Source organism: Bos indicus, chromosome 11, assembly GCF_029378745.1.
Source record: "Bos indicus isolate NIAB-ARS_2022 breed Sahiwal x Tharparkar chromosome 11, NIAB-ARS_B.indTharparkar_mat_pri_1.0, whole genome shotgun sequence".
NCBI lineage: Eukaryota > Metazoa > Chordata > Mammalia > Artiodactyla > Bovidae > Bos > Bos indicus.
Genome location: NC_091770.1, coordinates 101100464 through 101116608, shown reverse-complemented (window position 1 = coordinate 101116608; position 16145 = coordinate 101100464). Strand labels below are relative to the sequence as shown.

General features: G+C 42.7%; 1 protein-coding gene and 1 non-coding gene across 3 annotated transcripts in view; both read right to left on the bottom strand.

Moving 5' to 3' along the window:
- NUP214 (nucleoporin 214) overlaps nt 1-16145 on the bottom strand; it is an 89090-nt gene that overhangs the window by 10900 nt on the left and 62045 nt on the right. Inside the window, exon 31 of one of the 2 annotated variants that reach the window (XM_019971034.2) lies at nt 1621-1774. In XM_019971034.2, the coding sequence (XP_019826593.2) occupies nt 1621-1774 (154 nt within the window). Of the gene's footprint in view, nt 1-1620; nt 1778-16145 lie in introns of both variants that reach the window. The other variant, XM_019971033.2, reaches the window with a different exon arrangement.
- LOC139186004 (small nucleolar RNA SNORA48) lies at nt 11048-11178 on the bottom strand. The gene has a single exon (XR_011569581.1). It is a non-coding gene; the product is annotated as a small nucleolar RNA SNORA48 (small nucleolar RNA).

Sequence of the window (16145 nt, the reverse complement as noted above, 5' to 3'; positions counted from 1 at the left end):
AAAGAGATGAGGAAAAAATGGAAACAGTGACAGACTTTATTTTCTTGGGCTCCAAAATCACTGTGGACAGTGACTGTAGCCATAAAATTAAAGACACTTTAATAATAAAAGACGCTTGCTCCTTGGAAGAAAAGCTATGACAAACCTAGACAGCATATTAAAAGGCAGAGATTTCATTTCACTGACAAAGGTCCATCTAGTCAAAGCTATGGTTTTTCCAGTAGGTCCTGTACAGGTGTGAGAGCTGGACCATAAAGAAGGCTGAGTGCAGAAGAATTGATACTTTCGAACCGTGGCGCTGGAGAAGGCTTAAGAGTTCCTTGGACAGCAAGGAGATCAAACCAGTCAACCCTAAAGGAAATCCACCCTACAGTTTTCAAAAACTGTTACTGAACTCGAGTTCTAAGATCCCTTTGTTTTAGGTTCTAAATTCCTACTAGCAGAACAAAAATTTCTGATTATATAATTTTGCAACTTTAAAGATGTGTGTGTATCTTTACTACAACCTTTCCTTACATATTACTAGATAAACAGTGACATCAAAATAACTGACCTGTCAATATATGAGTCTCAGGAAAGAGAGTTTTGCTTGTAACTACATGAGCCTCATTATCAAGGAAACCTCTGTCCCATCTAGAGAACTGGGCTTGATGCCTTGTTGTTGTTGAGTCGCTCAGGCGTGTCCACCTCTTGGCGGCCCTATGGACTGCAGCACGCCAGGCTCCCCTGTCCTTCACTATCTCCCTACGTTTGCTCAAACTCATGTCCATTGAGTCGGTGATGCTATCTAACCACCTCATCCTCTGTCGTCCCCTGCTCCTCTTGCCCTCAATCTTGCCCAGCATCGGGGTCTTTCCCAATGAGTGTAATCACTTCCCAATGAGTGTGATCATGTAATGATCACACAGATGAGAGAAGCTTCTGGTGGCGCATATTTAATGAGAGCAGCTAAGATGAAGATTGACAGGTGCCTGACTTCCCAACTCAGTTTTCAGCAGCAGCACAATATTGTTTTTTTAGAAGATTTAAACAAACAAATTTCTTTCATTTCCAATCACGAATCGACAGATCAACAAGGAATTAGCTGAAGAAGAAAGTGCCAGCACAAAGACACAGCTTCATTTGAAAATAAGACAAAAGTGTAAGAGCTGAGAAATAATGATGGCTTCAACTTTTGTGTGACATTTCTCTACAGTAGCTGCATTTTAAAGCAAATTCAAAGCGAGTCCGACACAAATGAAAATCCAGATGCTCCTCCGAGCACACCCAGCCTGTTCGGCTGCTCTCTTTTATGCTTGTCTGCTTGCATTCATTTCAAGTCATCTCAGTCCTAAGAAACAGAGCAATTTGGGCCTTGGGAGAGACGATGGGAGTAGCTCAGTGCATAGATCCTCTCTCCCTGCGGCTCTGATGTCTTTTCATGGCTACATAGGACATCTCATTAAAAGCCCCAAATAAAAAACAAAATCAAAACCGACCGCACTGCTCTGGGGGAGAGATTTTAAGTGGGCCTTCCAGACCTTTCCTCCCTTGCTACCCTTGTGACTGAAGCTCTGATACTGCCAGGAGAATGACAATGACATCAGGGGACCCAGAGACCAGGAAAGTTTCTGAACTTACTTGGGGTAGCTGTGGACCCAAAGCCCCCGCTGGCCGAGCTGAACGGGTTTTTGTTGGCTGCATCCTGGCTGGGTTTTCCTCCGAGGCCGCTGAAGAAGCCTCCCCCTCTTCCAGCGTTTCCAGACCCAAACACGCTGCCGCTGGAAGAGGACGACTGCTGGAAGACAAAAGGGACAGGAAGCCGGGAGGATGAGAGGCCACGTAAGAGGGCAGGCCCCGGCCAGAGAGCAGGCGCTCGCAGCTGTGCAGACGGGACGAGCGAGGGAGCGCTGGTCAGTGCCGGTGCAGGCGTCCCAACGACCAGAGAGGAAGCCCAACTCTGGATGGGAAGGCTCCCTACAATCACACGCTCTCAGTTATTCTACAATGCCAGTTCTCTGGAAACATCACTCGTGGTAGGTAGGAGCCCGACAGTTCACCTGCCCTGCTTCCTGGGGCAGGGAAACCCAACCCTTGGGAGCTCCCCAAATGTGAAGGTTTAAATACATTTCTAGGTTATGATGGGCAACACTTATTTTCATTCATCCTGTGTTTGGCTGAACTCATCAGCAACCGACTATCAGTGATTTACACTGTCTTTTCTCCCAATTTGTGCTCTTTTATTTCATGATGACTTTCCCAGTGCTGCAGAAATAAGCTTAAATTAGCTCTATTGTTGAAATGATGACCACAGCTGAATTCTGTCCAAATCTGCAAATCTCACACTCTGAGGGTGCTGCTAATGTAGGGCGCATGCTGACACAAAGCTGGATGCAGCACATGTACTTCTGTTGAGGAACTGGTTCTTTAAGGAAGACGGGTGGTACAGGAACCTAACAGGAGCCCCCTTCTAGGGGTGGGCAGGTGGAGAGGTGCCAAAGCCCCTCTTCTGTAAGATGGGAAAGTAAACTGCTCACCTCCAAACAACGAGTGACATAAATCAGCTAGAAATGTAGTGCCCTTTAGAAAAGTGCCTCAAATGTAGCTGATATGCTCAGAAATGGCTGTTGGTATTTTAACAACAACCAACGACTGAGCACTTGCTCTGTGCTAGGCACTTTTCTAAGGGCTTTACAAGTAATTATTTAATCCCCCAAAGAAGTCAAACCTCTAGCGGGCGGTCGCTGAGACATGCTCCCAGCGTGCCCCTGCTCTGGGGGATGCAGTCCCTGCCCTCAGTCTGAACTGCCCAAGACTGGACCGCAGGACAGGTCCACCGACGTGCTGCTCCCGTGACCCGCGCTCACACAGCAGCTAGAACACTTGAAAACAGCAGTCCAGTCACTCCACTCTTCTTACAAACTCTGAAAAGAAACTACATGCTTTGGTCTCACCCATCTCTCAGCATCACCCTTTATCCCCCGCCTTCTTTTGTGCCTGAAACACGAAAGGCTCATTTTTACCTGAGGGCGACCTACTTAAGGTACTTGCTTGTCTCTCCCTTTAAACTTCTTCAAAAACAACAGAAACTGTTTACTACACCCATTTAATGATGACTAGTTTTTAAAACTTGGAATGAAATCCAATTATAAGAGCACAGGCTTTGATAACTAGTGAACTGACTTCCAAAGGAACGAAGACATGACAAATATGCATGTGTGTGGAAAACAGAAAATACCAGGTTTCTCAGCTGACTTCCATGAATCCAGCTGAAACAGGAAAATTGCCAATAGATAGACCTTTTTTTGCCCTACAGGAAAAAAAAAAAACAAACCCACAACAAAAAGCCCCACAAACCCCAGCAACTTCAGATGGTTCACTCTATTTTAAAAAATATGATTTAAAAAAAAAATGGCTATCTGTAGAAATGAGTAACTCCAGTACTTTGGCCACCTCATGCGAAGAGCTGACTCATTGGAAAAGACTGATGCTGGGAGGGATTGGGGGCAGGAGGAGAAGGGGACGACAGAGGATGAGATGGCTGGATGGCATCACTGACTCGATGGACGAGAGTCTGAGTGAACTCCGGGAGTTGGTGATGGACAGGGAGGCCTGTCATGCTGCGATTCACGGGGTCGCAAACAGTCGGATACGACTGAGCGACTGAACTGAACTGAACTGTAGAAATGAGAAGAAGTGGGTAACACTTCACTGAAGTGAATGTGAATTGAGAGTTAAACTACATCCTCAGAAGTGGGTTAGAATAGCCCATTCATTTTAATTACAGTCAATAATAATAGTTTTAAGAACTTTAAATTATGGAAGACCTCGCAAGTCCATATGGAGGGGCACAATGAAGCCACGTCCTCACCACCTAGCTTCACCCATGACTCACAGCCAGCTGAGCATCACCCATAGCCCCATGTTCTGCCCCTGATCCTCGATCAGTATGAAGCAGACATCTTATCATTCCATCCACCGTGTAAAGCTCCAAAACAGAAACCGTAACAAACTTACCACATCCAAAAAACTAACAGTACATTTACATCATTAAAGAGGGAGTCAGTGTTCAAGATTCAGAATTTAAAAATTGCCAAAAACCCTGAGAATCTCATCCGGCCTCCAGACCCAAGCACCATTTCACAGGAAGGGACAGAGGAGCAAGTTACTCAGAAGCTACACCACAGGGATGTAATCAGAACAGGAGTGTGGCGATCTTAACAGGACCAACAGCCTGCTGTGTTCAACAGCTGTATTCTGAGGAAAAAGAAAAGAAGGACAGACATGGAAGGGCAATCAGAGACCCTGAAGACACCTATCAACCAAGTCTCAGTGAATGAACCTGACTTGATCCTAAATCAAAGAAACAAATGTAAAAAGAGCTATTTATGAGACTTTCTCAGAAAGGCATTTCCCGACTATGGGGCCTAAATAAGCTTCCCCGAACACTACCACATCATCTTGTTCTCTTCATAGGACTCTTTTTGCTTTTTTTTTTTTTTTGGCCACGCCACTCGGCATGTGGGATCTTAGTTCCCCAACCAGGGACTGAACCCTCACCCTCCGCATAGGAAGCGTGGAGTCTTAACCACTGGACTACCAGAGAAGTTCCTCTCCCCGTAGTGCTTAAAATTACCTGAAATTAAACTGTCTTAAAGACTGATCCCCCCACTTCCCATCAAAGGTAAGCTCTATGGACACAGCCACTTTTGTCTTTCTTACTCATTACTGAATTCCTGCATGAATGTTAATTTTCCAAGCCCTGGTTCTCTATTGCCATTTTAACAACACTAAATCTTTCAATCCATAAATATAGGATGTCCTTCCATTTATTTTGATCATTTTTCATTTCTTGAAATAATGTTTTTGCATATTCAGAGTATGTTTTGTGCTTCTGTCTATTTCTGAGTATTTTACTCCTTTTTATGATACTGGAAATAGAATTGTTTTCTTAATTTCAACTTCATTTTTGGATGTGTGTTGCAAATGTATATAAATACAATTAAAATCTTATACACTGACCTTGCATCCTACAAACTTGCTGGACTCATTTATTACTTCCAGTAGTCCTCTAGTGGATTCCTTTGGGATTTCTATATATATGATATTACCTGAACATATATAGTTTTACTTCTTCCTTTCCACTCTGGATACTTCTTTCATCTTCTTGCCTAACTGACCTGGCTAGAACCAACATATGCTTCTGAGGTCCATCCACGTGGCTGCAGGCCTTGTCCTTCCCTTTTTGCGGTTGAGTAGTATTCCACTGCGTGAGGATGACAGGGTCTACTATTCTCCTCATGATGAACATCTGGGCTATCACAAAGCTGCTAGGAACATTCTGATACCAGTCTGCCTGTGAACATATATTTTCATTTCCTTTGGGTACACACCTAGAAGTGCTAACCATAAAAATTAGTGTATATTTAACTTACTGAGAAATTGCCAAATGGTTTTCCAAAGTGATCCCACCATTTTACATTCCCACCAGCAGTGCATTAAGAGATCAAGTTGCTCTACATCTTGTCCACGTTTGGTCTTGCTGGTTCTTCAGTTCAGTTCAGTCGCTCAGTCGTGTCCCACTCTTTGCGACCCCATGAACCACAGCACGCCAGGCCTCCCTGTCCATCACCAACTCCCAGTCCACCCAAACCCATGTCCGTTGAGTCAGTGATGTCATCCAACCGTCTTATCCTCTGTCGTCCCTTTCTCCTTCCCCCTTCAATCTTTCCCAGCATCAAGATCTTTTCAAATGAGTCAGCTCTTCGCATCAGGTGGCCAAAGTATTGGAGTTTCAGCTTCAACATCAGTCCTTCCAATGAACACCCAGGACTGATCTCCTTTAGGATGGACTGGTTGGATCTCCTTGCAGTCCAAGGGATGCTCAAGAGTCTTCTCCGACACCACAGTTCAAAAGCCTCAATTCTTTGGCACTCAGCTTTCTTTATAGTCCAAGTCTCACATCCATACATGACCACTGGAAAAACTATAGCCTTGACTAGACGGACCTTTGTTGGCAAAGTAGTGTCTCTGCTTCTTAATATGCTGTCTAGGTTGGTCATAACTTTTCTTTCCAGGAGTAAGCATCTTTTAATTTTATGGCTGCAATCACCATCTGCAGTGATTTTGGAGCCCCCCAAAATAAAGTCAGCCACTGTTTCCACTGTTTCCCCATCTATTTGCCATGAAGTGATGGGACCGGATGCCATGATCTTAGTTTTCTGAATGTTGAGTTTGAAGCCAGCTTTTTCACTCTCCTCTCTAACTTTCATCAAGAGGCTCTTTAGTTCTTCACTTTCTGCCATAAGGGTGGTATCATCTGCATATCTGAGGTTACTGATATTTCTCCTGGCTGGTTCTTAAGTTTCAGTAATTCTACAGATATGACATAGGCTGCAGCCATGAAATTCAAAGACTGCTCCTTGGAAGTAAAGCTATGATAAACCTAGGGAGAATATTAAAGAGCAGAGACATCACCTTGCTGACAAAGGTCCATATAGTCAAAGCTATGGTTTTTCCAGTAGTCATGTATGGATGTGGGAGTTGGACCATAAAGAAGGCTGAACACCAAAAAATTGGTGCTTTTGTATTGTGGTGCTGGAGAAGGCTCTTGAGAGTCCCTTGGACAACAAGGAGATCAAACCAGTCAATCCTAAAGGAATTCAACCCTGAATACTCACTGGAAGGACTGATGATGAAGCTGAAGCTTCAATACTTCGGCCACCTGATGCTAAGAGTCGATTCACTGGAAAAGACCCCAATACTGGGAAAGAGTAAGGGAAAAAGGAGAAGGGGTTGTAGAGGATGAGGTGGGTGGATCGCACCACTGACTCAATGGACATGAGTTTGAGCAAATTCCAGGAGACAGTGAAGGACAGGGAAGCCTGACGTGCTGCAGTCCACGGGGTCACAAAGAGTCGGATACATCTTAGTGACTAAACACCAACAAAATTTTCAGTTTCTTCTTTTATGGTTCATGTTCTGAAAAATCTCTGTCTTTCTAATGGTTTCTTCACAATGACATTACTGACATTCTTGGCCACATCATTCTTTGGAGGGCTACAGAATGTCCAGCAGCATCCCTGGCTAGATGACTACAGTAGCATCCCCACTCATGAAGCTCAAACAAGTTTCCAGACACTGTGATTGTGAAATTCCTTTAGGGGTGGAAACAGACACCAGTTGAGCAGCACTGATTTACTCCAGGGTAGCAAACTTTTTTTTTTGCTTTTTTGCTATGGTTGTCATATATTTAATGCCTTGTTATGAACTGCACAATATTTCTCTTTATGTCATCAGTCTTTTTTTCTTTAGCTGCTTTAAAAGTTCTTTTTGTATTTGGTTTTCAGAAGTTTAACTAAATGTGTTCAAGGGTGGTTTTCTGATATTTACTCTGTTTCAGAGTCACAGAGTTTATTGCATTTGTGGGTTCCAGTTTTTCAACAAATAAGAAAAAGCTTGGCCATTGTCTCTTCAAAAAATGTTCTCCTCTCCCATTCTGTCTCCTCTCCTTCCGGGACTCTTGATGACACCTCGCTGAATTGCCGTACACTGTTGCACAGGTTACGGATGTTCTGTCCAATCTTTTTTTCTGTCTCCCTAAGCTTCAGTTTAGGTAATTTCTACTGACATGTTTTCAAGTTCATTGTTCTCCTGTAGTATTCCCTCTGCTGTTAAACGAATCATTTTCTATTTTGGATACTGTATTGAAACTTCAGATACGGATTGACTGTTTTTGTAATTCCCATTTCTCTGCTCAGATTCCTTATTCAACCATTCTTTTATTTTCCTGTAAATACCTGAGCACAATAGTTATTATACCTGCTTGTTCCAATGCGTGGGTCATCTGAAGGTTATTATTTTTTTTTTGATGATTTCTAAAATATGACTGCAGGTCCCCCTTTTTGTTTTACCTCTTCATACATTACAAAATTTTTTTGTTAGGTACAGCAGACTTACCATAGAAGAACAGTGTTGTGGTGACTGAGGACTGCTAATAATTTCCCCAGAGAGTGAGAGACCACTCTTTCATCTCTGTCCTAAAGTGAGGAGCTAATGGTTCACAGATTTAGAATGAACTCACCCCTGGTAAGCCCAGCACTGTCTTTGCTTAGGATTTGGGTTATTTGTTGTATACGTGCTGGAGCCTGGAGCCAGGAGGCAGCTGAGTTGCAGTGTCATCCTTGGATTAAACAGTTCTAGGGAGCAGGAGGACGCAAGACTGCAAGTTCTTTCTGCTTTACTTGCTTACTCTTAGCAAAGGGTGGGAGGGGTGAATAGAGCAGTTTTACATTGAACCTGCAAGTCTTTCAGACTCCAGTCTTTTTTAAAGTAACTTTATTGGGATACAATGCACGTACCACACAACTCACTGATTTAAAGTATAAAATTCCATGGTTATGGTATATTACATCTAAGTTTTAAAAACCGAGGTAAAATATATACGACATAAAACTTACCATTTTAATCATTTTCTCATATACAGCCGAATGGCATTAATTATGTTCACAATGTTATGCAACAATTAATACTATGTCCAAAATTCTTTCATCACATGACCGAAATTCTATAACCAGTAACTCACTCTCTGGTCCTGCCTTCCCCCAGCCCCTGGTAGACTCTGATCTACTTTCCAGCTCTATGGATTTACCTATTCTAAATATTTCATATAAGTGGAACCATATAATAGTTGTCCTTTTATCTATGGTTTATTTTACTTAACATAATGTATTCACAATTTATCTATCTGTGATGTGACATGAAGAACAACTTCATTCATTTTGAAGACTGAATAATATTCCACTGTATGAATATACCATATTTGGCTATCCAATCATCTACTGATGAACACTTAGCTGTTTCCATCTTTTGGCCATTGTGAATAATGCTGCAATGAGCGTTGGGGAACATGTGTCTGAGCACCATTTCTGGCTCATATGACAGAGTTGGACGATAAAGAAAGCTGAGCGCCAAAGAATTGATGTTTTTGAACTGTGGTGTTGGAGAAGACTCTTGAGAGTCCCTTGCACAGCAAGGAGATCAGTCCTGAGTGTTCACTAGAAGGACTGATGTTGAAACTGAAATTCCAATATTTTGGCCACCTGATGCGAAGAACTGACTCATCTGAAAAGACCCTGATGCTGGGAAAGATTGAGGGCAGGAGGAGAAGGGGACGACAGAGGATGAGATGGATGGATGGCATCACTGACTCGATGGACGTGAGTCTGAGTGAACTCCGGGAGTTGGTGATGGACAGGGAGGCCTGGCGTGCTGCAGTCCATGGGGTTGCAAAGAGTTGGACACGACTGAGTGACTGAACTGAACTGATGACAGTTCTATGTTTAGCTTTTTGAGGAACCTGTTTTCCATAACTGCTGTAGCATTTTCTGTTTCAGCCAGAAGTACATGAAGGTTCCAGTCTCTTCATATCTTTGTCAATGCATGTTATTCTTTGGTTTGCTTTTAAATTATAGTCTTCCTAGTGAATGTGGAGTGGTGTCTCATTGTGGTTTTGGTCCTCATTTTCCTAACGCTTCTAATACTATTGATTACCTCTCGTGTTTATTGGTCACGTGTTTGCCCTCATCGTTGCCAAGACTGTCCTCTGGCTTCTTATCCAGCCAGTATACTTCCTTCAGCAAGGCCTGTCTTCCACTTTTCGAAACCCAGTCCTGACAGTTACTCCCAAAGGCTGCTGTACCATCAAGTTCACCTACACCTAACTCCCCTCTCTAGAAATCAATTCAACAGGCTCTCTGCCATGCCTTGATAGGCCATGTGACAGATTATATTTTCCAAAGATGGTCACAGTAATATTTCCAGACCTAAATGCTCTTCTAGAGCAAGAGGTGAAGTTTAGTCCTCTCCCCTTGAGCTTGGTGGGACTCTGTGACAGCCTTAAATAAGAAGATGCAGTATAAATGATGCTTGCAACTTCTGAGGATAGCTTCTGTATGGCTCCCTTTTTCTTGGAATAGTCTTCCTTGGAATCCAGCCACCATGTTGTAAGGAAGCCCAGGTCACACAGAGAAGCCACATATAGATGCCATGAGTTCCAGTTAAGGTGGGAAATAACCACCAAGCCAACCTCTAGAGAATGCTACTACATTTGGGGGTAATTTGTTAAACAGCACTAGATAATTCTAACACTCGTAAAACCAGTGTGATAGTCATACTAACTGGATTTTTCTTGGTTATGAAGAAAATGAAGTTCTATATCCTGGCCAGAATCTACCTTGTATCCTTAAATTCTTCTGAGAATACCCCTACGACCTGAAAATTCATTCATTTTTACAACACTCATCTTGTGCTACCCATAGTCTGAAGCACTGGGGATACAGTAATGACTGTAACAGATAAGGCCCCTGCCATGATAGGAAAAAAAAAACAAAAAAACCCACTGATTTGAATTTCCAGCCTTTCCAATGGCAAACCTAATTTCTGTAAAAGAAGAACATGAAGTGGTGGTGGGGTGGGGGAGTAACCATTATGGAGTTTATCACAGTATAGGCTTTAAATCTCTTGGCTCAAAGTATGCCTGTGAGAGAGAGAAAAAACTAAGGCCTGTGAAAGTCACCCATGCAGCTCTAATGTGTTCATTTTCACAGCCATATTTCACAATGTAGTAACATTCTATTACAGGATAATCTAAGTTTATCTGCCCAATGGTATATCCATAACCATTTGAGTTGCTTCCAGTCTGTAGTTTTTATTACACTGTATCCCGGTGCACAGATGAGTTTCTCTACAGAACAAACTAGGAGTGGAACTGCAGGGCTTTACCCGATCATGCCAGACTATTTTCCAAGGTGATTGTGCCAACATACCACCGACTAAGAGTGTATGTAAGCTCTGCTGCTTTGCACGCTCACTGGCATTTGGTATTGCTGGGCTTTAAAACGTGTGCTGTCTTCCAGGAGGGTAGCTCTTTGAGGTTTTTGTTTCTGTTACTAATTCAGTTGAATATACTTATGGTCCTCTGGCTATCCTTTTTCAAAAAATATTTTATTTCTTTTTCTATATTGTGGTAAAATGTACATAAAACTTACCATTTTAAGCTTCCCTTCCACTATGTGTCCAGGGCATGCACCAGGCATGGGCACAGGCCAAACGCCAAGCTCAGATAAACAAGGAGTTGCTCTGTCCCTGGCTCGTATGAGACAGGCACCACCAACCAGGTAGGGTGCACCATTTTAAGCATTTTACCTGTATGATTCAGGCATTAAGTACATTCCACAAAATTGTGTAACTAACACTATCCTTTTTTAAGAAGTCTCTCATCCATTTTCTATTGAGTTCACAAATCTTGTGTGTTCAGTTCAGTTCAGTCGCTCAGTCGTGTCCGACTCTTTGCAACCCCATGAATCACAGCACGCCAGGCCTCCCTATCCATCACCAACTCCCGGAGTTCACTCAAACTCATGTCCATCGAGTCGGTGATGCCATCCAACCATCTCATCCTCTGTCGTCCCCTTCTCCTCCTGCCCCCAATCCCTCCCAGCATCAGAGTCTTTTCCAATGAGTCAACTCTTCGCATGAGGTGGCCAAAGTATTGGAGTTTCAGCTTTAGCATCAGTCCTTCCAATGAGCACCCAGGACTGATTTCCTTTAGAATGGACTGGCTGGATCTCCTTGCAGTCCAAGGGACTCTCAAGAGTCTTCTCCAGCACCACAGTTCAAAAACATCAATTCTTCGGCGCTCAGCTTTCTTCACAGTCCAACTCTCACATCCATATATGACCACTGGAAAAACCATAGCCTTGACTAGACGGACCTTTGTTGGAAAAGTAATGTCTCTGCTTTTTAATATGCTATCTAGGAGAAGGAAATGGCAACCCACTCCAGTGTTCTTGCCTGAAGAATCCCAGAGACGGGGAAGCCTGGTGGGCTGCCGTCTATGGGGTCGCACAGAGTTGGACACAACTGAAGCGACTTAGCAGCAGTAGCAGCAGCAGGTTGGTCATAACTTTCCTTCCAAGGAGTAAGCGTCTTTTAATTTCATGGCTGCAATCACCATCTGCAGTGATTTTGGAGCCCCCCCAAAAATAAAGTCTGACACTGTTTCCACTGTTTCCCCATCTATTTCCCATGAAGTGATGGGACCAGATGCCATGATCTTCGTTTTCTGAATGTTGAGCTTTAAGCCAACTTTTTCACTCTCCTCTTTCACTTTCATCAAGAGGCTTTTTAGTTCCTCTTCACTTTCTGCTATAAGGATGGTGTCATCTGCATATCTAAGGGTATTGATATTTCTCCTGGCAATCTTGATTCCAGCTTGTGCTTCTTCCAGTCCAGCTTTTCTCATGATGTACTCTGCATATAAGTTAAATAAGCAGGATGACAATATACAGCCTTGACGTACTCCTTTTCCTATTTGGATCCAGTCTGCTGTTCCATGTCCAGTTCTAACTGCTGCTTCCTGACCTGCATACAAATTTCTCAAGAGGCAGGTCAGTGGTCTGGTATTCCCATCTCTTTCAGAATTTTCCAGTTTATTGTGATCCACATAGTCAAAGGCGTTGGTATAGTCAATAAAGCAGAAATAGATATTTTTCTGGAACTCTCTTGCTTTTTCAATGATCCAACGGATGTTGGCAATTTGATCTCTGGTTCCTCTGCCTTTTCTAAAACCAGCTTGAACATCTGGAAGTTCATGGTTCACGTACTGCTGAAGCCTGGCTTGAAGAATTTTGAGCATTATTTTACTAGCATGTGAGACGAGTACAATTGTGCGGTAGTTTGAGCATTCTTTGGCATTGCCTTTCTTTGGGATTGGAATGAAAACTGACCTTTTCCAGTCCTGCGGTCACTGCTGAGTTTTACAAATTTGCTGGCATATTGAGTGCAGTACTTTCACAGCATCATCTTTCAGGATTTGAAATAGCTCAACTGGAATTCCATCACTTTCACTAGCTTTGTTCATAGTGATGCTTTCTAAGGCCCACTTGACTTCACATTCCAGGATGTCTTGCTCTAGGTGAGTGATCACACCATCGTGATTATCTTGGTCTTGAAGGTCTTTTTTGTACAGTTCTTCTGTGTATTCTTGTCACCTCTTCTTAATATCTTCTGCTTCTGTTAGGTCCATACCATTTCTGTCCTTTATCGAGCCCATCTTTGCATGAAATGTTCTTTTGGTGTCTCTAATTTTCTTGAAGAGCTCTCTAGTCTTTCCCATTCTGTTGTTTTCCTGTATTTCCTTGCATTGATCACTGAGGAAGGCTTTCTTATCTCTCCTTGCTATTCTTTGGAACTCTGCATTCAGATGGGTATATCTTTCCTTTTCTCCTTTGCTTTTCGCTTCTCTTCTTTTCACAGCTATTTGTAAGGCCTCCCCAGACAGCCATTTTGCTTTTTTGCATTTCTTTTCCATGCGGATGGTCTTAATCCCTGTCTCCTGTACAATGTCACGAACCTCCGTCCATAGTTCATCAGGCACTCTATCAGATCTAGTCCTTTAAATCTATTTCTCACTTCCACTGTATAATCGTAAGGGATTTGATTTAGGTCATACCTGAATGGTCTAGTGGTTTTTCCTACTTTCTTCAATTTAAGTCTGAATTTGCCAATAAGGAGTTCATGATCTGAGCCACAGTCAGCTCCTGGGTCTTGTTTTGGCTGACTGTATAGAGCTTCTCCATCTTTGGCTGCAAAGAATATAATCAATCTGATTTCAGTGTTGACCATCTGGTAATGTCCAAGTGCAGAGTCTTTCTGTGGTCCGTCGCAGCCAGTGCGCTTCTCCGCTGTCCCAATCTTATGTGTAGCAAGCTCAATGAATTTTGGCATATAAGTGTTTATGATGTTCAACATTTAAGACATCAAACACTGTTAGTACTTTGGGTGGCTCCCCCAGACCTCACTTTTTATGTCCTAAGACTAATCAGCATTCTGATTTTGTGCATTACTTATCTAGAGTAGATACAGTCTGCTTATCTGGAGTAGATACACAGGTGTTCCATGTATCTAGTTTTGATAGAAAAGTGATTCTATGAACTTTCACTCCTGCTGTGAGTGTTTCTATTACAGCTGCTCTGCTTCCTCCCAGGTACTGGGGTACCACCAGCCGTTCAATTTTAGCCATTCTGGTGGGGGTGCAGTTGTCTTTTTTCCTTTTGACTTGTATTGTTTATATCTGAATATGATTACTCTGTTGGTTATATAGGCTACAATTTTCCTATTTCATGGCTTGTTTTACCCTAAAATTAAGAAAGCTGTAATTTTAGCGAGGTCACATTTTCCTTCTGCCTGAAGAATATCCTTTAGAATTTCCTTCAGGTTTGCTGGGCATATATCCTCTCAGGATCTGCCCGAAAAGTGTCTTGATTTCACCTCATTATGTACAGATGTTTTTTTGTTTTTTGGTTTTTTTTTTTTGCATTTTACAGATTTTTTGGGGGGGTTCAAAAATTCTGGGTAGATAGGTTATGTCTGGCTTTCATTGCCACCATTGAGAACTCTGCTGTTAGTCCAAGCGTTGCTGCCTTGAAGGGAACCTGTCCTTTTTCTGAGTGCTTTTAATATTTTATATTGGTAGTTCCACAGTTTCACTATGGCAGGTCTTAGATTCAATTTCCTTTTATACATTCTGCTTGGTATATGTTGGACTTCAGAATCTATGGGTTACTATTTGCTGTTGGTTTTAGAAATCTTATCTTTTTCTCTTCTAATAGCATACATTCTTTTTCTTCTCCTTCTGATTAAATGTACATTAGATTTTCTCTTTTAGCGTTTTTGCTTTCTCTTTTGTATTTTCCATCTTTTATGCTCTCCATGATGAATTCCAGATAACCTACTCTGACCTTCTAGTTCAAGGGTCAGCAACCTCCAGCCCATGGGCCAAATCTAGCCTGCCGTCTGTTTTTATAAATAAGGCTTCATGGGAAAATAACCGTCCTCAGTCTCTCATGTGGCTGCTTTTGTGCCACAACGGTGGAGTTGAGTAGTTGCGACAGAAGCAGTATATAGCTCTCAAAGTCTAAAATATTCATTATCTGGTCCTTCACAGAGAAAGTTCTCTGATCTGTGATCTAGTATATTACTATTCTCTTCAGCTGGGTCTGATCTGCTGAGTTAAAATTTTAATTGTAACAGTTTTCTTGAAGTTCTATTCCTTTCTTTTTCCAAGCTGCTATGACTCTTGTAATTTCTGATTCTTGACTGGTATTTTCAAGTTTGTCCTTTATTTCTTTGCAACATGTAAAACACAGCTGTTTTATATTCTAGGGAGTCTTTGCAAATGTGTGTCTCATGTTTGTTCTGGCTCTTGATCATAGCTCCTTATTTCCTGCTCTGACGAATTTACGTGTGGGAATCAATGTCCTTAAAAATTACTGGAGGCCTAGAGTCACTCTTCTTCAGTGTGGCCTGTGCTGTCCCGCCAGACGTCTTGGAGACACTACCATCCCTGGAGCAGGTCAGGCTACGTGTTTATTACAAGACCAGAGAGGTGCAGTCACAGCTGACCATGACAGGGGCTCTTCAGCCCTCCCACTTTGCACATGCCCGGGAGAGTGAAGCCTGCCCCTCTGTCCTTTGGGGTTGGTAACACAGGAAGTCCGAGTGCTCTCAGACTAGTGATGCTCTCAGGGCAGAACTGGCTTCTGTGCGCCACTCACTTCTACAAGTTCCCATTTCGCCTCTAATAAGGTGTGGTAAAATACCTTGTTAGCTTATAAGTGCTTTCCAATCTATGGTTTATTTGGTTTATCTAGCCATTTTTAGCTGTTTTCACTGGGGAACTTGAAAATCAAAAGTTCTGTTTCTTTCTGTCAAGGATCACTGACTAGGGCAGAGCCCATCTTCTTAGGAGAAAGGTGAAAAAGAAAATCTCCTACTGAAGACTTGGAAGAAGCATATAACATGGCCACCACTTTCTCCAGCTTCTGCACAAACGTCAATTCTACCTTTAGAAAGTCAGTCATTTCCAATATGTCAGAGCACCTTTCTTCGGAAGGACTCCTTGTGAAGGTCCTTGATCTAAAAGCAGCATCTGCCTGCCAATGCAGGGGACACAGGTTCGATCCCTGGTCTGGGAAGATTCCACATGCCAGGGGGGCAACTAAGCTCCTGCGCCACAACTACTGAGCCTGTGTATCTAGAACCTGTGCTCCGCAACAAGAGAAGCCATTGCCATGAGGAGCCTGCACACTGCAACTAGAGAGTAG